This window comes from Neofelis nebulosa, chromosome 7, assembly GCF_028018385.1.
Source record: "Neofelis nebulosa isolate mNeoNeb1 chromosome 7, mNeoNeb1.pri, whole genome shotgun sequence".
Lineage (NCBI taxonomy): Eukaryota > Metazoa > Chordata > Mammalia > Carnivora > Felidae > Neofelis > Neofelis nebulosa.
The window spans coordinates 60,471,061-60,492,682 of record NC_080788.1 but is presented as its reverse complement, the minus strand read 5'-3'; the positions used below and the strand labels follow the sequence as shown (position 1 = coordinate 60,492,682).

The 21,622-nt window shown below is 43.0% G+C and overlaps 1 protein-coding gene across 19 annotated transcripts in view; it reads right to left on the bottom strand.

Moving 5' to 3' along the window:
• The window catches only part of PPIP5K1 (diphosphoinositol pentakisphosphate kinase 1), a 43,495-nt gene that overhangs the window by 11,225 nt on the left and 10,648 nt on the right, over positions 1-21,622 (bottom strand). For 5 of the 19 annotated variants that reach the window (XM_058737964.1, XM_058737966.1, XM_058737965.1 and 2 more), the window contains 16 exons: positions 21,472-21,603; positions 21,178-21,299; positions 20,703-20,885; positions 17,718-17,859; positions 17,305-17,528; positions 16,870-16,997; positions 16,546-16,660; positions 16,273-16,380; positions 15,517-15,633; positions 15,198-15,362; positions 13,219-13,368; positions 12,505-12,595; positions 9,555-9,680; positions 8,781-8,843; positions 5,136-5,318; positions 3,504-3,641 (listed from right to left, as the gene is read on the bottom strand). In XM_058737964.1, coding sequence (XP_058593947.1) covers positions 3,504-3,641; positions 5,136-5,318; positions 8,781-8,843; positions 9,555-9,680; positions 12,505-12,595; positions 13,219-13,368; positions 15,198-15,362; positions 15,517-15,633; positions 16,273-16,380; positions 16,546-16,660; positions 16,870-16,997; positions 17,305-17,528; positions 17,718-17,859; positions 20,703-20,885; positions 21,178-21,299; positions 21,472-21,603 — 2,187 coding nt within the window. The remainder of the gene's footprint in view (positions 1-3,503; positions 3,642-5,135; positions 5,319-8,780; positions 8,844-9,554; positions 9,681-12,504; positions 12,596-13,218; positions 13,369-15,197; positions 15,363-15,516; positions 15,634-16,272; positions 16,381-16,545; positions 16,661-16,869; positions 16,998-17,304; positions 17,529-17,717; positions 17,860-20,702; positions 20,886-21,177; positions 21,300-21,471; positions 21,604-21,622) is intronic. The other 14 variants (XM_058737979.1, XM_058737983.1, XM_058737968.1 and 11 more) reach the window with 13 other exon arrangements.

The window sequence follows — 21,622 nt, the reverse complement described above, 5'->3', positions numbered from 1 at the left end:
CTTTCTAAAAAACCCATTTTGTTAATCTCTGCCTTTTAATTGGAGAGTTTTATTCATTTACATTTAAAGTAATTACTGATAAGGAAGAGCTTAATTCTGCCATTTCACTATTTGTTTCTATACAGCTTATACTTTATTTTTTTCCTCCTTTGCTCCATTACTATCATCTTTGGGTTTAATTGATTTTATGTAGTGTACCATTTTGATTCCCTTCTCATTTCCTTTTCTGTATATTTTCTAGATATTTTCTTAGTGATCACCGAGGAGCTTACAATTAACATTCTAAATTTATAACAATCTTGTTTGAATTGATGACAGTTTAGCTTCAATAACATACAAAAACTCTGCTCCTATAAAGCTCAGCCCTCACCTTATGTTGTTACTGTCACAAATTATATCTTTATTTATTATATGCCCATTAATACAGACTTGTGATGATTGTTTTATTCATTTATGTTAAGTTATATATGACACAAAAAGAGAAGTTACAAATCAAAAATACAGTAATGCTGACTTTTATATTTACCAATGTAGTTACCTTTATTTTGGTATGGTATCAAGTCACTATCTAGTGTCCTTTTATGTCAGCGTCAAAGGCTACTTTTAGCATTTCTCAGAAGGTCTTAATTTCTCTTTCATTTCTGAACAGTTTTGCTACATAAATAATTATTGGTTGACATTTTTTTTTCTTTTTTTTTTTTAATTTTTTTTTTTTTTTTCTTTTTCAACGTTTTTTTTTAAATTTATTTTTGGGACAGAGAGAGACAGAGCATGAACGGGGGAGGGGCAGAGAGAGAGGGAGACACAGAATCGGAAACAGGCTCCAGGCTCCGAGCCATCAGCCCAGAGCCTGACGCGGGGCTCGAACTCACGGACCGCGAGATCGTGACCTGGCTGAAGTCGGACGCTTAACCGACTGCGCCACCCAGGCGCCCCCATTTTTTTTTCTTTTAGCACTTTAAATATGTCATTCTATTGCTTTCTGGACTCTGTGATTTCTGATGAGAAATTGGTTGTTAATCTTACTAAAGATCCCTTGTATGTGACAAGTTGTTTTTTTCTTACTACTTTCAAGATGTTCTGTGTCTTTTGACAATTTGATAATAATGTATCTCAGTGGATTTTTTTTTATGTTTATTTTTGAGAGAGAGAGACAGAGGTGAATGGGAGAGGGGCAGAGAGAGAAAGAGGCACAGAATCCAAAGCAGGCTCCAGACTCTGAGCCGTCAGCACAGAGCCCGATGCAGGGCTCAAACCCACAAACCATGAGATAATGACTTGAACCAAAGTCGAGCGCTTAATTGACTCAGGTCAATTTACCCAGGTGCCCCTAAGTGCGGATATCTTTGAATTTATCCTTCCTGGTGTCTGAATTATTTGGATGTATAGATTTGTGTCTTTATCACATTTGAGAAGTCTTCAGAGCCATTATTCAAATATTTTTTCTGCCTCTCTCTCTTTCTGGGACTCCCACTATGAATATGTTGGTATCCTTGATGGTATCCCACAAATATCTTTGGCTCTGTTAATTTTTTTCATTCTTTTTTCTTTCTCCTTCTCAAAATGGACACTTTCAAATGACTTATCTTTATTTTGCTGACTCTTTCTTCTGCATGCTCATATCTTCTAAGAAACCCTCTAGTGAGTTTTGCGTTTGTTATACTTTTCAGTCCCAGAATTTCTGCCTGGTTCCTTTTTATATTTTCTATCTCTTTAATGACATTCTGTATTTGCTGAGACATTCTCCTGATGTCCTTTAGTTCTTTGTCCATGGTTTCCCTTAGCTCATTAACCATATTTAAGATAGCTGATTTAAAATATTTGTCCTAGTGAGTGCTTCCTCAGGGACTGTTTCCATTAATTTCTTCTGTGAATGGATCATATTGTCTTGTATCTTTGCATAGTGTATAATGTTTTGTTGAAAACTGGACATTTTGAATGATGCATTAACTCTGAGTATCAGATTATTCCCCCTCCTTAAGGTTTGTTTTCATTGTTTGCTGTAGGCTGTGGCTGTTTAGTGATTTTTCTAAACTCTTTTTGTGAAGTCTGTCTTCTTTACCATGTGTAGTCTCTGAAGTCTCTGTTCCTTTAGCTTGTTTCACAACTAGTGTTCTGACAAGGATTTCCTTGAATGCCAAGAACCAAAAGAAGGGGAGGGGAAGATGGGGGGAAAGGAGAAGGGAGGGAAGGGGAGTTCTCTCAGCCTTTACAGATTGGTTCTGTGTTGAGGTATTCCTTCAACAGTTAGCAAAAGTGTTTACAACTCCCCCTTGGTCTTCACTTCTTGCTTGTGCCAAGTACAGAGTTCAACCAGAGGTAAAATCTTAGGGTCATCTTGTGTGTTTTCTGCACGTGCGTCCCTCCCTAGGCATGCAAATGGCTTCTAAATTCCCCAGCATATGTGGGTGCCTTTGAATGCTTTAATTTTCCAAAAAAATTCTCTCCCTAAGTCTTTACCCCAGGCTTTCAGTACACTTATTGTTTGCCTCAATTATAATTTTTGCCCCAGGAAGCAGCATGTTATTCATATGCCTTACACTGTTTTCAAGGAACACTCTCCGCTACTTTACTGCCCTGATTCAGGTCCAAGTTAAGTGAAACAAAGGTAAGTACCCTGTGACAGTTCTTTAGGTTAGACAAGTTAGAATAGATAAATTAGAATAGACAAACACAATTCTTTGAGAATAAAGTCTGTTCTCTCTTTGGAACCAGGGACCAGAGCCCCACACTGAGAACATGGCCTGCTGTCTTTAAGACTGATGCCAAAGTTGGGGAGAGGGTGGGATAAGAGACAGTAAAATGATGGGAAGCTTTCTCCCATTCTTAGGTTGCCTCTTTCTCAATTGACCATTTTCCTGGTTGATGCAAACTTTTGATTATTTTCCAGAGTTCTGACAAAGCTGATTCTGATAGTTTTTGCTTGATTTTTTGGTGCTTCTATGAAAAGACAAGCCCTTGGAACAACCTATTAATTAATTTTTACATTTAGATTTCTCAAATGTAAAATAAACATTTCTGAAATGTAGAAATAGACATTTCTAAAATGTCTATCTTTCCCCCAGTATTTTGAAATACTAACTTCATCTGTTTGTATATTTTCTATTCTGTTGATTGGTCTCTCTGTCCATTCACGTACAATACAACAGTGTTTTCATAATAGAAGTTTTATAGAATGTTGTGAGATCTGATAGGGCTAGTAACTTTTAACTACTCTTCTTTTTGAGGTTTTCTTTGGCTACTCTTGCTTATTTTTCAATGACAACTTCAGAATCAATTTGTCTGACTTTAGAAAAACAGCCGCATTTTTATTGGAATTATGTTAAATTTATAAATTAACTTGGGAAGTTATGATGTTGAATTGGCCTATGCAATTAAACAATTTTTCAAGTCTACTTTTGTGTCTTTTTAGAGTGCCTATATTTTTAATTTATTATTCATGTTCTAGGAAGCACAGGGGCAGAGACAGAGACAGACGTACAAGATAAGAGTATTCTCCATACCTGCAGATGCCTGCGCTTGGGCATCAGTGTGGCGCTGGCAGACGGTACTCAGGAATTCACTCACTTGACGCAGGGAAAGGGCATTATGCAGTGTTTCCAGAGGGTATATGGTAGGCACCATGGAACACCCTTCAAATCCTGTTAGAAAAGAGATGGGCAAAGTCAATGTTATTCCTGCCAGATATACCCCAATTGTCCAAGGAAGCATGGAGAGTCCCTGAGAGCCATCAGGAGAGTCCGTGGCTTTTGGAGATGGGGTATCCAAGATTCTCAAGAGTGGGAACTCTTTAGAGCCCATAAAGGAGTCTGTTTCTCACTTCCAGATTTCCTAAAAAGTCTACCTGCTAAGACCTCCAAGTGAATCGAATCATCTCTGATCCTACCTATGGAGAGCCTGCAATGACCCATGGAAAAATCAACAGAATTCCAATAGGGTAAGTACCTACATTGCTCCTGCTCTTTCTAGGGGAATAAAACAAAAGTCCAGAGGTAATGGTGAAATTGTAGGTCTAAATGAGGTAGGGAGGTCATGGAGCTGGGAAGAAACAGCAGGTTTCAGGGATCATGTAAAGAGAACTGGATTAAAGAGGGGGGCATGGAATCTGAGGAGGGGTTCATGCAGATTTAGGATATGGGTAGAAAGACTAGCTGAAAGCTAGTCTGGAAGCAAGCTGGAGTGCATGCAATACACATGAAGCTCAGCCCAGGAAAACCACATGCATGAACAGGCTGGGGGATGGAAGTTCTTTCTTGGTCATTTCCATCACATCAAAGCTTCCCCTTCTGCTCTCACTGGAAAACCCCAGAAGACTTGCTAGAATTTCTCTAGTCCATCAGGAAAATGAGGCAAACCCCTAGGAAAAAGAATAAATACTGATTCTCTGTGCTGAACCCAACAATTCCGAGGTAAGTTCCCCAGTCTGGGTTGGGTGAAGTGTAAACCTAAATTTGGAACCTTAATCCCAGGGCCTCTTGGTGAAAGAAAAAAAAAAGTCCCCATTAGAGGATTAAGAACACACATCCCAAGTACTTTTTTCAGCCCCCAATCTTTCCTATGTCTCTTTACAATTCCTTAAAGAAACTAAGAGTAGGCACAACAACAATACCTATGTAAGACATAGCCTCTTGTTCCCTAATGACTAAAATCTATAACTCAAAAAGATTACACCTGACCATCTTCTAAGCTCTGGCCCTTGTGTGCTTCAAAGATTCGATTAAGACATTTGTGCCTCAATTTTCCCCTGTACTCTAGTGGCAGGAGCATAGAAGTATATGGTCTTTAGCTCCTCAGAGGGGCTAGAAAAATATTTAGATTTGAAGATGGTGCTAGCTGAGGGTTATAGACACAAGAGCAGATTCCAGGGCAAGAGACTATTCCTATACTGAATAGAGTTGGGAATGGGTAACATTAGGAGGCAGTGAGAAAGGAGAACAGGAAGGGGATGAGCAGCCAATGCTACAGCTACCAGGTAGTCTGGCCCCAATCCCATCCAAGCAACTAAATGCAAGTCACATAACCTTAGGGTAAACAGGAGAAAGGAATAGGTGGACTCTCCTGCCAGAAGTGCAATAAGCAAAGCAGTCAGTCCCAGCCAGGGTAACGGCAGCAGCCAGCTTGGTGGCAGGGGGTACCGTAGAGGCACTCGGGGTCATCCTGGCCTGAGCGCAGCCAGTTCCGGAAGAGGCGCAGGTGGTAGGAGCACTGGTGCAGGTGATGCGCCAGCGTGGCATCCAAGGAGACTGGCCGGCCCCCTGGACAGTCAGAGGAAAAACTGCGCAGCAACCGGACCACAGGGTGCTGGTCATCCAGCAGCTCTGGAGGGGATGGGGGGGACCACGGCAGGAAGCACAAAGATAAAGAAAGAGAAGAGGGAGAGACAATGAGGGGGGCACTGAATGGCACAAGCATTACTAGGAAGTGGGACCACTCAACTCCAAGGTGAGCTAAGAGAGAAGGAGAGATGGTCAGAACCACTGGGTATCTCTTGCAGGGAAGAAGAGTCGGCATCACATGGAATCTAAAAGAAGGGGCTAGTGAACCCTCATCATACAGCAAGGCCCTCCCCTCTCTCACTGAGGATAAATTAAGTCAGTGCTTACAGAGAGCAGTCACATCATTCTAGATGGGGGTAAGCTGGCAGTTTTGTGGCTGGAAGTCTTGATTAGAGCTCCAGTGTTCCTGGTCATCCCTGAACAGATGATCCCTGAACATCCCTACTTAGGGCCTGCTTCACAGACAAATGTATTTATAAAGTTGGTATAGAGATGCAAAGATTCAAAGTCACTTAGAGAAGAGTATCAAAAATGGTAGAGGGAATCAAGATAGAGTTTGAAGCTAAAAAGGCTCAGGCCAGGCCTCTGGACCAGACTCTAAAATAGCCACAAACAGGGAAGGTATTAGATAGGTGGCTAAGGAGATTGGCAGAACACCAGGTATAGAGGTCCTTTTAAACAGAGTATGTAAAAAACGGAATCCGTAAGTGAAAATGATGATATTGACTAATCAGCCTTTACGCTTACCCAAATATGCAGATATTTAAAAAATAATTGCATAAATCTCAGGATTCAGGAGACACTGTATCTATTACATAAGCCAAAAAAAAGTTAGGTAATTCTATATTTTCTTCCCACTGCTGTCTAACTTTGGTCAGCTGGTGAGTGGAAAAGCTTCAATCCTGAACCACTTACAATTTTAGCTGCGTGGCAAACTTTGTGGATATATGCAATTCAAATGCAAAAGGTTGAAGGCAGTGAAAGGCATGTGGAAAGGGGCATAGGAGGAGCAATAAGGAAAGGATCCTAGGAGAAAGGTATGCTGTCTTAAGACCTGATGGTATAGACAAGTTATGTTAGGGTAGCTAAAGAACTCCCAGATCAGAAGTGGTTCCACAGAGTGATCTTATGAGACTATGGTTTCCAGAGACATTATTATGGATGTCAGGAGAGGTTTCAGCTCTATCCAGGCACTAAGTGTATCCTACAAAAAATGGGCTTGGTAAATCCAATGGGTACACTCTAACATTCTGGATAAGGGTAAACTAGTCTCTTTCCCACTATATTAGTTTACTTTAGTGAGTTCAGCATGCAGTTTAGTAATGGGCCATTCTTGTATACTCAACATAGTCACAGGATGTGACAGAAGCATATCAGGAACAGAGGCAGGGATAGGCTGACAGATGTTCTCCTGCTAAAGTGAGATACTGCCTTGCCTCCTTGCCAAAGCTAGGTCAGGTTTTCCAGCTGCTATTTCAAAGACAGACCTCGTGGCAAGGAAATGGTGATGATGGGACAGTAGGTTGGCATATTGTTGTGACTAATCTGCATAAACAATTGTAGACAGAGCATCCACTCTGTAATTGCTGGGTCAGTGACACAAGATTTGACCATGGGGTAGAGCCCTCATGTTGTCCAGAGGGACAACTTAAATCTAGATAATCTTCAGCAAGAGATGTAATAGCTCCAAATTTCTCCAACAGGTAGATCCCAGATTCTGGTATCTGAGGCACTTTAGCCTCCAAACTCAAGTACAAGAAGAGGGCCAGAAGGTCTCTGAGGAAGTGTGCAGGGTGTCAAAGGAGATCCTGAATTTTCTCTCCTGTACCATATCTGAATTGTCCAGGTCTTTCTTCTGCTCTTCCTTCAGGAGAATTAATTCTTCTCTTCTTCAACTGGTGAGGCTGCTAACGAAGGCTTCAGGGAACTAGAGATATATAGGTTTGAGGATCTGTTTTATGAATTTGGATCTTTTCTCATAAAGCCTAAGAACTAGGCTAAATCAGTGATTTAGCTCTGATTTCAGGGGCCCAATTTCCTGGTACTATATTCTATACTCTAAGTAACACATCTCATAAGTCCAAGTCCCAAGTTGTGGGGTTGGGTTGGTGCGTGAGGCTCTACTCTGGAGATGATTGTGACACATGAAGGCCAGAAGAATTTGGAGCTAAATATGAAGGCACAGCGATGCCACTCTAAAAGGGGAGCTCCTGTCACAGGCACAAATGGGAGCCAGGGTGGGGGTGGGGTTATAAACCGAGCAAGTATAGGCTAGTCAACCTAGGGAGATTTCAGCAGTGCCTAGTGGAGAAGTATGGCCTGACTGGGCTAAAATCTAGCAGCTGCCACTGGCTATGGAGGTTTTTCCAGCCAGGAAGCCAGGCTAATTTTGCCTCCTTTGCAGAGTCTTAGTTCTCGGACAGAAGAAAATCATATATAAAGAAACCGGATTTACCTTGAAAACAAGGTACAAGGCAGAGAGAAATGAGGAATATGAAGGATAAAACAGGGAGTAAGTCCTGGGTTTCCCTGCCATGCCCTACAAAGAGACCACAGCTCTTCAATTTTTGGTTTACACAGATCTCTAAACTCTCCCACCTTAGTATGACCAGACCAGTTCTTCAATATTCTTGAAGTATTATTCCTTCCTAAGTCCCCCAGAATTCCCAGGTGACATCTCAACCTTCACTTCAAGCTTATCTGAGATAGCAGTGTCTTAGGCTGGGGCTAAAGGGAAACTGTGTAGTAACTCGTGTTATATAACCCAAGGTACAATCCCTTTTCCTTTACCTACTACCTCCTACTCCTTTCTTTCTCTCTTTATCCCAAATCGGTCTGGGCTCCTGTTTTCTAGGCCAACGCCCTAGGTTAGTAGTAACGTAAAGCAAATGTCAGGAGCACAAGAGCCACATAAAGTACACACAATGATAGGAGATAGGAATATGGTGATGGAAAACTGTAAACTCAAGACCTTATGGGTATGCTTGGGAGCTGGGAACTGCAGCAACATTGCTCCAAAAGAGAAACAAATTAGTCATTCACTCCAACAAAAAGTTGGAGAAAAAAACAGGAAGACCAAACTTATAAGCTGAGGAGTAGGGGGAAAAAAAAGAGATGGGGATAATACAGGAAATACTATTCTCTTCCTAAGAAGGAGAACCATTGTCATGTTTGTACAAAGCCCAGCAGTCATGTGATGGGAAAGGGAGAGGTTTAATTAATGTTTTGGTGATGATGCTGAAAAAAGTGACAGAACAGTGATGATGGTGACCATGGATGTAAATCCCTGAGTTGCCACACGGATAGAGCAGCCAGGCTGCAGCCAAGAGTAAAGTTTGTCACAACAAGGAGTATGTCCCAAGAGGGACACTGGTGAGTGGTTCAGAGACACCAGGTTGCCAACACAGTGGAAGACAGAGGCAGAGTCAGTGTCAGAACTCAGAGGTTAAGTGTCTGGAGGTGACATGATGAGGGGGAATGACATTGAGTCAGAAGCAAACGTACCGTTAGTCGGATGCTTTGCAAACGACACAGAAAATCGTTTTACGGCCGGGACAAACAAGAGCTCTGGGGAGAAAAGACATCATGGGGATTATACCCACCCCTGCCCCCACCCTCTGCTCTGGAATTTGCCCACAATATACTCTGTTCTTTACAGTTAGTATATGATCTGTTCCCACCCCACCCCCTAGATTCCTGACTACTACCTTTTGATCTTCTCCTTTGGTATAATCTCCTTGTAGGAATCTGTGTGTCATTTCTACCACAGTACGACCCCACAAACAACCCTAATTTCACCACAACATTCTCTTTCTGGTCATTTGGAAATAAAATCTGTGTAAAAACTTTCCTCCCTTCCCCCAATCTCTTTCCATATCATCTTTCCTGCCTTGACTGAGCAACTTCCCCATCCCTGATTTCCTAGATTTTAATTAAGATTCCACTGCATTCTTCCTGACCACGGATCATCCTCCTTGGTCCTTGCTCCTATAGGCCAGAATCCAGGAAAGAATATAAAGGTGGAATAAATTGATGTAGCAGGGCTGTATGTGGGAGATTATGAAGGGATAAGCATAAATAAGTAGTATTTGTATGGTGAGAGGGAATGTAAATGGAGGGGTGTATGGGGTCTTGGTTCCTTCTCCCCTCTATAATTGATGAAGAAAACTTGCTATAAGGCCAGAGTCAGTGCCACTTTAAGTATGAATAGTTCTTGAGCTGTGTCCGCGCTGGGGGACAAGTGAAAAAAAGAGTTGCCCCCCAAACCCACCCACATACCATCTCGGTGCTTGAGACTGGCAGGTGGTAGCTTTTTGCCATGGCTGCGGGCGTAGTCCTGAAGATTCGGAGCGCTGGAGGAGCCACCCAGCACTGTGGTGCTGAACAGCCCTGTGCACTGTGAGCCTGCAAGGCCGGGAGTGCATTAGTAGCCACACAAAGCTGCAATTACCACACAGAAGTACACATAACTTCACATGACAACATCAAGACACATACATATAGCTACTCAGAGCCACCACCATGTGACCACTTCTCATAACCACAAACAGATTTCACTATTGTCCATAGTCGCACCGGGCAAGCAAGGTAGGGATTCTGCCAAAGATCTATACTACTAGATACAAGAGACCACTACAAATACAATGTTAGTCATATTAGGGGACTCAAAGCTACTGAAAGGCATAGACTGTTTTCCAGGTGCCTCTTAGGAATGCTAAAAGAATAGGTAGATCTCTCTAGATCTCCCTAGATTTAATTCAGTGCTCCTTACCCTGGATATAGAGTTTGAAGAATTGAGAAATATAATACTTTATAGACTTACAAGGAAAGAACTTTGACTGAAACTAGAGACTAGGTTTTGAGCACTCAGCCCAAATTTCAAGTTCATGTAAGTTTCAATCCCTCCTAAGTTTTTCATCCAACATTCCCCTCCTTCTATCTCTCTTCAGGCCTTTTTTACGTTTCCCAAGAAAAGAAGTACGAGACTTACTGAATTTTTAAAGCTGGAAGGGACTTAAAGATTATCCAGTACAATCTCTTCATGTTAGAGGTGAAGAAACTGAGAGTCAAAAGGGATCTCATTTACTCAAGGTCATATAGTTTGTTAGGAGCTAAGCTAGACTAGAGTCCAGGTCTCCTGATTCTGAAGATCAGTTGTGTTCATTTAGAAAAGACATAATTATTTTTTTCATCAAGAAGAAACAGAGCATTGTTTCTGAAGTGAAGATGGACACAAATTAAAGGCCTGTGAAGAGTCAGGTGACTGCATGCAGAACATGCCTATTGTGTGCTGAGGACCCTATTAAGAACGAGGACCTGATAAACACGAAACAATGAAAAAGCCATGTTTTTCTGCTCTCAAACATTTATTGTCTCATAAGCCCTATCTCAAAGCCAGATGCCTACACACATAAGTTCAAAGAAAGCAAAGGGAACTCTACTGCCAGAGGAGTAAATAAAACTTAAAAAATCTCTGAAGCAAATAAGCCAGTCAATGTTCCAGATATTATTGAGAGTAGGGTTGAGACTCCAAAGTCCCCTCTCCTACTGTAGCTCACAAGGACAGAGTGGGAGGAAAGAGACAAGATTGACACCTAAGTTTCAGGAGTTGCATCTCTCCTTCCAAATCCATCTTAGCCAAGGCCTTGGCTTTGGCTTTGGAACTTAATATAGCAGAGATGGATAGAATGGAAAGGAGGTCAGCTTCCTTTGAGCCCACAAAGAAGGTGTCATGGTTTCAGGGGTCCCAGCATTTCAAAGCTACCATAAAAATCAAGAAGCTTAGACAGCTAATAATCTCTGTCCTGGAATTCAAGATTGCTGTTCTATGCAGCACCTTCTCCTACTTTTCATGTGTAAACAGGCTCTAGAATGGGGCTCAAATAAAGCTTGTTAAATATGTCTACTTTTCTTCACAGAAGCTGAAACTAGCAGACTTTATCCCAGACCACCCGAGCTTTGTTCTATATTTACTTCCTCCCCTAATAATTTTCTGGTGCCATCCTGCCAATCTTGCCCTGTCCAGTCCTTGGATCATCTCAGAGGGTAGTGTCTAGGTTACCACCACCCTTGTCCTTGACAGCACTCCTACTCAACTGGGCCTGACACACCTATCCTCATTTTCAGCCTACTTGAAACCTATTCGTTACTGAAACTTCTAGGAAGAGAAGTCTGTGTCACAGATCCATCAATTTGCCATTTATTTTCCAGGCCCCAAACCATCTACCTCATCTCAGGGATCTAGAAGGCAACCTACTTCCATAAAACTAGCCAGGAAAGTTACCAAAACCTTTCTCCCCCTTGCTGGTCCAAATGCTGATTATGTTTAGGCCAAGAAATTGCCAAGGACAAAATTAACAGAAAAATGAAAGGAGCTAAATGGAGTGAATAATAGGACAAGATAGAAAGAGCCCGAGAACCAAGTCCAGACGCCACACAATTGTCTCTAACTGCCAGTTTACTTACTGGCTCACAAGACACTGTATTCAAAGATAGCCCCTCCCAAGGACCACTCCCCGCTCCCAAAGAATACAATACCCTCTGAGGCTTGGTCCTTCCTGCAGTCTGTGTTCTTAGGAAAGGTTGAATGATGTTCTCCACCCCTCTCCAGGAATCAAAAAAATCAAGAGACATTCCCTCAAAGTCCTGAGAGAAGCCTCTGCCACTACACCAGTCTCAGATTTGTCCCTCAATTTTCAGGAAGGAAGGAAAAAAAATTACAGGATTAGGAGAGGATGAAAGAGCCATGGAGGTAGGAGGGGCCTGAGCAGGGATACAATAAACATAGGTCTCAGAGGAAGACATGGCACAAGTTGTCCAAATGAGGAATATGACACTTATGAGGAGGTCACAAGTACATCTATTTATAGTTTTGTCTCTGGTAACTCTGAAGTATCAGAGTCTCCATGGCCCCTTAAGGTTGGGGCTAGACTGGGAGGACAGATAAGGAATGAGAGGGGAAGCCAGAAAAAAGTCCTTCAGCCAGAGAAATGGGAGTTGGTATAAAAAAACAAAAGACAAACACCTTCCTGGAATGGAAACAATCATCTGGGTTCAAAGTTCACACCTAAACATGGCTTCTCCCAATTCATCCTCCCTAGCCCCACCGACAATTCCACAGACTGAAATGACCCCAACACCCATGACTAAGGTTTCCCACAATAAAACCCTGAGGAACAGACAGACACACCTCCCCAACAACAACAGGTGAGATGCTGGAAGACCATACCTAGGCCACTCTGCTTCATCTCCGTTGGTGGCCGTGCAGATGAAAAGAGCCGGTAGCCACCAGGCCTCGAGGATGAAGTCTCAGAAAGCACCTGGAGAGAAAGGACTCTGTATTACCATTTTGGCACCTCAACCAAGAAGTCTAAAACCCTGGTCCAGAATTCCTGCCCCTATAAAGCCAAGCAATGTCAGAAAGTCTGGAAGAATCAAAAGATTTTTATGGGGGAAGAAGAATGAAAAGGGAATGAAGAATGTACTTCGCAGAGGGAACTGTACAGGGAATCCCATACCAGAAGGCACTTGTATTTCCAAGATGCCTGTCCCCATTGCCCTTCTATCCCAAATCTGAGAAATCATTATTCAACTATTTTCAGTTCTCAGCAGAGCAGTATTCCTTAATCTTATCTATCCCTCCATGGGATTCAGAAAGCCAATCACAATAGCTGAGCAACAATAAGAAATAAAGTCTGGCTACCCTCTCTTCTTTCCATGGGACAACTGTGGTTATGGCAACCACACTCAGTTTCTTATCTGAACCAAGAGGCCCTCCCCTCCATGTCTGGAGACGTGTAACAGATTTCTAAAAAGGCTACGAAGGCCTAATCACACAAACCCCAACATACACACCCTCCAACCCCCAGATAATGTTCTGAGTCCCTAGGTCCCAAAAGGCAAAGATAGAGGCAGGAAAGGAAGATGAAGTAGGGAGGGACACCTGTGTGCAGGATGCCAGGTGAGTGGTGGACACAGCCCGGGGCTGTAGGCCGATGGCTGGGGAAGGCCGGGGGAGGTCTCCTGACCTCCTGCGGCGCCGTCCCCGCAAGGGGATCAGGTCCAGGTTCCCCGTGCACTGCATGTTCATGACCTGCAATCAGACCGGGTGGAAAGCCGGTCACGGCTCCTTTAACTCCCAGGCTCCCAAAAGCCCCAGTGAGGCAGAGCTAGTTATAGACCTGGAGAGGATCATTACCTAGGGCACAGCTGCTATGAAGGTCACAGATCTATATTCTAAAACTGTCCAAAAATATGAGATGACAAGAGCAGAAGAAGGGATGGGGGAAGCGTTGTAGTCAATAAGGATAAAACTACCAATGCCTATACCTATAGAATAAGGAAAGGAAATATTAATATTAAAAGGCTGTGTGACCAAGGAGTAAAGAGACAATTTTCTTGCAAAACTGAGGAACATATCTTGGGCTACCATCATCCTGGATAAGCCATGGTATAAGTAACACTAGGAACTAAAAGGAAGGAATGTGATTACAACAGGAAGCTTCCCTATAGTCCTGAAAGAAAAAAGCCAACTCCTCAAGTCTGAGAGATGATACACAGAGGGCTCTGCTTTGCCTATGTCTCTCGACTGCTTAAACCAGAAAAGTGGGGGTTAAGCACAACAGTGCCAGAGAGACTGGCAGACGATGTGAATGGGGAAGACATTCAGATGTGGAAAAGCATTTTATTGATGGAAGATTATACATCATTCTGTCCATTTGATCTAGTCACATGAGTCTGCAGGGTACTAGTATATTATGGATACTAAGTTAACTTATACATCAAAGGGAAAATGATGCATACCACACTTAAAGAAGCTCTGAGTAGTCACAACATCAAATCTATCTTAAAATAATCAGGAAGAAAAAATAAGCCCAAAACAGAGTGCAGTTTATCTTTCCAACTTTCTCCAAAATCTGAACCGTAAACCTCTGGCTGAACCTATGTAAGCTAGTTGCAAATTCTTCTGAGTAGTCCTAAAATGAAAGATCAATTCCTTTAAGACAGAGAGCTGGTACAAAGCCAGGTGAACAGATTTGTCTGTCAAAGCAGGACCCAAATCGGACAGTCAGAGTCACTGAGACAGGGATAAATCATGGGGTCAAAAAGAGTGTCATTGGGCCCAAGAGGAAAAGACTCTGCAGGAAAAAACCAGGAACAAAAACCCCAGCACAGTTAGCTGGATACAATGTAATATTTACAACAGTTACTTCCTCTAGGCTAGAGAATTGGAACCAGGCCTAGAGGCAGACACAGGCCCAGGTCCCTAGATCTCCTCATCAGAACAGAGGGTAACACAGAGAGACCTCCATACTTTATTTCCTTTCTGGAATGAATACCGATAACTCTAAAGGAATGAAATTAGAGTGCTATATAATTGCTCCTGTTTGAGCTATAGTTTTTAACCCAAGGGAACAAAGAGATGGAGACAGCCTGGCCTTTAGTATCAATTGTTTTATTATTATAGCTACTGTTTACTGAGCATCTATATGGTGGATATTGCTTGTGTTTCATAGACAAAAAAAAACTTGAGGCTTGGAGAAGTTACCTGTCCAAGGTCACACAGCTTCTAGATATCAGCCTGGGAGTTTAGCCCAGAGTTCATGCTATTTCTACTATATTTCCTTTTAAAGAACAGCCTTTTCAAATTCATCCAAAGGCCTCCTCCTCATTATCATCTCTTAAAATCCTATCTCTCGGCACCTCTCACTGACATCTCCTTAATCTCAGAGGTAGCAACCAACTTAAAGGAGCTTTATTGGGAGACCAGCTATGAAACGGAGATTAAATAAAACATATCCATCAGGGGCAGAAGGACTCTGCTTAAGGTGCCAAGAATCCCCCCAAAGTGATTCAGAGGATTTATGGATATTGTCCTATGAACAATTCCACCACTTCTTTCTCCCAAGCCCCTCCTATTACCTCCATGGAGCCGGCTTTTCGGTTACGAATGAGGGGTGATCTCCTTGGGAGGCCAGGGCCCTCAGGGGGCTGAGGTGAAGTCTGCAATGCCCGGTCTGGCTCATCCGATGCCTTCCCTGGGCACAGGTTCTCCATGCTGCCTTGGTCTGCTTTCATCTCTTCATTCTACCCAACAACAAGCACAGATTCAAGAGGAGTTAATGGCCTCCAGCCTTCTAATCCTAGACCCCCAACCCTCTTACCTCCCTGTACTGTTTTCAAGTTTCCCACCACTTGGTTCCTAAATCCTCTAATCTAAAACCCCAGCACTCCAACCCACCTCAGAAGAAGCTGGACGGAATCCATAGCCAGTTGGGGCGTTGCCTTCTTCCTCAACACCTTTTACTCCAGGGCTGAAGTGTAGCTCCACATGGAACCGCTCCTCTGATAAGGGATCCTATGGGGCATCAACAGATGAAGGGGCAGTTGGAAAAGCTGAATATGGTGGTGGAAGACCAGGCAGGGACAACAGAGAAGAACTCAAGAGGATATATCCTCCCAGGGATGAGGTTCCAGTATCTTACTCCACTTTGGGGCTGATCTATCGTAAGCTTCCCCTTAACTATAGTCTAGTGTTAAAGATTCCTCATTACTTCACTTCTACCATTTGTGATCCACCACCCCACACAACTTTCTAGCCTCCAGTTCTACAACTCTTTCCATCCTTCTCTCACAGTAATTCAGTTTTGCTACAGTACATACAGCAGCACAGTTAAAGATACCTTTGTGAAGCCAGATGAAAAACGTATAATAATGTTTGAGTGAAAAAGACTCATCATAACATCATCCCAAATTCTATACCCTCCCTAATGCAGAGCTATGTTGTCTGATAGCTCTCTGGCTCAACACCATCCCAAAACACTTTTTTTTGTTCCAGAAGGAATCTCCTGGATGCTCTGTGACATGCTGTCCTTGGGTGTCACACCTAGCTGAATTCTACAAATTATAAGGATATGAAAGTTTCTAAGATGAGAATTAAGGAGAAAGAAAGGGCACCCTCATTACCCCCCCCCCCCCATTGGCTAATGCTCCTCACCCGTGTGTTGTCCTCATAAAGCATGATGACAATCTGGGTCATATAGTTGAGCTCTGAAATGGCACTAAGATAAGCCAAAGCTCGCTGCCATTGTGCATCCTGGGTCTCCTACCGAACAAAAGAAGATGAAAGTCAATGACCAAGGACTAGGAAGTCAGGGAAGGGGCAGGGAGACAAAGAGAATACAGAAGGCTTGTAATAAAAAGCAGGAAGAGGAGAGTAAAAGAATGCTTGGAATAAATGTTCATACGTTGAAGGAAGGAGGATCCTTACATCAAGAAGTCCCCCATAACGGAATACACTGAGTAGGGAATGGACATGGCTTTCACTGGTGAAATAGAGACGTGTTCGAACATGGCGACCTGGGGAGAGCACCCCTCGAGAGTACCTAAGATAAGAGCTAAGTCATTCACACTGTCAGATAATCTTCTTCCCACCCTTCCACAAACTCTTTCCTCCCAACTCAAAGACTGCTTTCCTTTCTATCCCAGGACCCCTTCTATTCTTGGTTCCCCAAGCTGTACCAGCCTGGATTCCTCCCAGGGCTCCCTGATATGCCCCTCCCTCCATCCAGCACCCCTCCCAGCCCTCCCTCACAGGGGATGCAGCTTGTTGACAGACTCATCCTCGTGGGTTCTCTGCAGGTCAAGTAGTATCTTCCGCAACAGTGGAAGACAGAAGCCCACAGCAATTTCCAGTTTCTCCTCCCGACTGATCCCGTATTCCTAGGGGCCACAGGCCAGGAATAAGTACGTCGATGAATCTTGTTTCCCTCTTGCCTCATACTCCCAGGCCCAAGATGATGCTTGTCTTCACCTCAGGTCTAGAGTTTCTTTCATATCCACCACATTCCCCCTCTCCAGGTGTCTCCTCAGTTAGCCTCTTGCACTTACTCAGAGCCAGAGTGAACCCTGACAAATATAGCAACTCAACTAATTCTTTCTCTAAGTTTTCTTTCCCTGGTTCCCACACCATCCCTCCTTTCTGCTTTTCTCCCCTTCCTTTCCCAGTGCCCCAGGCTATGAGACACACCTGGGGAATGACCACATCAGCCAGTGCCTTAGAGAGACGTAGTAACTCTGCTGTGCCTTGAAGTCCCAGATTCCCGTTGTGCTGCACATCATACTTGACACAGTCATAGATGTCAGGGATCTTACTGATATCATAGCGCCCACTCTTCTGTCGAAAGTCACGCTCCAGCTTGCTCCAACGCTGTAGCATGAGCTCTAGAGTCTCACTGTGGTAGAGTTGCAGGTCTGGAAGGAAGACAGACAGTCAGAAAGAACCAAAGATTTTACCTTCAACAAAAGACCCTAAAAAATCTGCAGTAGAATCAGAGAGATGAGGATGCCTTGTTTCAGACACTTAGAAGAGGGCACAGGAGTGCCTGAGTAACCCATCCATACCTGAAACCTTGAAGGGAAGATAGTACTATTCATACCCACCTACAGACTTGGGGTCCTGCATCCTTTCCCGGATCTGATGAGTGAGGTTTTCAATCAGGGCAAATACCTGATCACAGACCTTTACAGGATTCTGGATGATAGCCATGGAGTTGAGGAGGGAAGTGCTTCCAGTGGGAGCGAGCTATGAGCAACAGAGAGATGAAAAGCAAGATAGGCTCTGTGCTGATTGTGCAGAATCCTGTGAGCCTATTACAGAAACTGTCTGCCAGTAAGATCTGTTTATAGGCTCACTCTAATGAGAATTCCTGGGCTACAGGGCAGACCACCAGTTCCAAGATGAGAGGATTGCTCAAACACACAGTCATCTAAGGAGGGTTGAGGGTAAAAGCCTTAGAATCCAGAGGAAATAAAATAAACCTAGGTTCTTTTATTGGGGGGTTCTAAAATATACATGGAAAATACTGAGGAATAAAGATTAAACCAACCCCTCACAATCCCTACACAAGGTTTTCATGAGTGGGTAACAGAGGTAACAAAATCTTATTCCTCTAAACAAAATGTTAGCTTGAACCTACAGTAGAGGTCTTGCCTCAGAACTAGATTCCAGCTCAAGCTTTCAGGACAGTGACAGTCAATGAAGAATGGGGAAGTGAAAAGAGGATTATGGGTGGAAAACACATATTCAACCTAGGTCCTCACAAGTCCCATTTTTGCTAGCAAAAAGAAGCAAGAGAGAAAGAAAAAGTGCTTTAGCTTTTGAATTTGACACTGATTGGAAAATAAGAGAGCAAGGTCCTGTCCTTATTAAGTCCTGCTCAGAGAAAAATACAAAAAATGCCATTCTCCAGACAATGTTCTCAGCTACTTAGCTCATTGAAGAACCCATCAGAAATGGTTACACCATATTGTGAATAGACTTAACTGAATATACTTAATACACTGAACTACACACTTTAAAATGATTCAAGTGGGGGGCACCTGGCTGGCTCAGTCGGTAGAGCAGTCAACTCTTGATCTTGAGGTTGTGAGTTTGAACCCATGCTGAGTGTACAGATAACTCAAAAAAAAAAAAAATCTTAAAAAAAAGATTCAAGGGGTTCTACAGCTTCTATAAAAATATACTTTCTTTAAAAAACAAATCCATCAGAAATGAGGAGCTATCAGTGGGAGGATAGTACAAAATCACTGTCTGGCATATGATTCCCAGTCAATCAAGGTCTGGATACACAGCAAAAAAAGATAACATTGGGTAATGGCATCCACTGTGATTACTACCGTGAGACAGTACACTATAGTGGTGAACAGTCCGGGCTCTCAGGTTAGACTCTTTAGGTTAATACTAATTAGGTGACCTTGGAAAGGTTGCTTAAATTTTTCTGAGGTTAGGTTTTCTCATTTTTAAAATGGGGGAAAAGTAGTACAAGTCCACAGTTCCTATGGTGGATTAAATATGGTCATTAACTCTTTGTTACCTTCTTCTTGCCTACAATCTACACTGTGTACTGGCCCTGTGACTGCTTAACCAAAATAAAATAAAATAAAATAAAACAAAACCAAAAAGCAAAGTTACATTTAACTAATTAAGTCTTGACATATACTTTAAAAGAGCTCGGGGGGTGCCTGGGCAGCTCATTCGGTTGAGCATACGATTCTTGATTTTGGTTCAGGTCATAATCTCAGGGTCATGGGATCAAGCCCCATGTTAGGCTCTGCACTGAGCATGGAGTCTGCTTAAGATTCTCTCTCTCTTTTGCTCCTCTCCCCTGCTTGAGTGCACTCTCTCTCTAAATTAAAAAACTGAAAATAAAAAATAAAAGAGCTTGGAAGGAGGCACCTAGATGGCTCAGTCAGTAGAGTGTTTGGCTCTTGACCTCAGGGTTGTGAGTTTGAGCCCCATGTTGGGTGTAGAGGTTACTTAAAAATAAAATATTTTTTAAAAATATAAAAGAGCTTGGAAGCTTCTGCTTTTGGGATGTCCTAAGCTACCATTTAAGAAGTCTGGCTACCATGCTAGAGAAACCACATGGAGAAAACATATGGAGAGGAGAGGCTCTAAGACTATAGGTAGAGCATAAAGTGGGAGAGAACCCAGCTATCTTAGCGACCCAGTCAAGCCTTCAGATGGTTTCAGCCCCAACACATGGACAACATCTGGGCAGTTTTAGGAGAGACCCCAAGGAAGACCAGGTGAACCTAGAACTATGAGTAAGATAAAATGGATATTGTTTTAAGTTACTCAGTTTTGGGGTAGTTTTTTAAGTAGCAATAAATAACTGAAACATTATTTCATTCAAAATCTTTGGGACTGACTGTTTTAGAACTGAGAATTTTTCAGACTTTAGAATTAATATAGCACATAGTCATATGTTATATAATACCTCTAGCAGGACTGAGGGCATAACTAAACACATTTATGTTTCTGCAGCACAATATATGACTATTTACACTAAACAAAATAAATAGGAATTAGTAATAGTCTTTTTTTTTTAAGTTTATTTATTTATTTTGAGAGACAGTGCAAGCAGGGGAAGGACAGAGAGAGAGAGAGAGAGAGAGAGAAAGAGAGAGACAGACAGATAGACAAACAGAATCCCAAGCAGGAGAGAGAGAGAGAGAGAGAGAAAGAGAGAGACAGACAGATAGACAAACAGAATCCCAAGCAGAATTTGCACTGTCCATGTGGAGCTGGATGCGGGGCTTGAACCCATAGATTATGACCTGAGCTGAAATCAAGAGTCGGAGGCTAAACTGACTGAGCCACCTAGGAGCCCCAAGAATTAGAAATAGTCTTATCATGTCAGGTTTTGCTACCAAATGAATCTTGGTGCTTGATCTTTTTTATTTTTGAAATTATGAGTAAGAGATTATAGACCCATACTTAACTCAAAGGGTAAAGATTGAATGAGAAAATGTATGGAAAGCAGTGTCTACAATGTAGTAAGTACCATTACTGATCACCATTAGTTAGAATTCTAGGAATCTGGGATGGCGGTACATTGGGCACAAAAATAGGGAGAGCCTGACCTGATCATAATCCTCAGGACCAAAGGGTGCATCCTGTTGCAAAATATGGTGCAGTCGAGCCTTCACCCGGTGCTGGCAGCTGCTCAAGGAATCGCCATCGCTGTCCAGTAGCCCATTCATGTTGGCACTCTTCACCATTTGTACCAAAATGGGTGTTAGCTCCCCTTCTAGAGCCAGAAGGCCCTGGAGGGGAAGCACAAAATCTATTAGTTTTCCTTCCAGTCTACTTCCCCTAAGCCTAAATGGTCTCAGAGATCAAATGAGAGCTGGTATAGAGGCGAGGAGTACAGGTCAAGGTGCCTACGCCCACTTAATTATTCTCAGCTCATTCTCAGTGGTACAGAATGGGTCAGACACAAGCAGAAACTTCTCTGAGTCAGCACATAAACACCCTGACATTTCCCAACTAGTTCTCCAAACTCTTAGCTTCTCTATCTAATGGAAGCTGGGACTGTGAAAGAACTATAGTGTGCACCTTAGCAAAGGCAGCAGCAGTCATCTGGACACGGCCCTCATCAGAGGCATAGATCTTGAGATCATGGCGGAAAGTGCTATGGAGACGAAGCAGCCCACAACCAGGGAAGCCAGCATAGTCACCTGGGGGAGAAAGGGGAGGACCAAGAATGGACTGCTATACATACCCACATGGAAGAAAGAATGCTTCTTTCCCCCTTTAACTTTCCCATTGCCTCTGTCTCTTCATTCCCCCAATTTATTCTCTAATCATCTCATCCAAGCCCTGTTATTTGCCCCCCAGACACTCACTCACCCTGTCCTCCAGGGTACATGCAGCGAAAAGCTCGTCCCAGCTCCTCAGCCTGAACACGGCCATCAGGAGTCAGTTCTCCACCCCACTTCAGTACCAGCAACAGAGAAGGGGACAGGGCCTCCCGCTGTGGATCTGCAGGAATAAGGGGAAG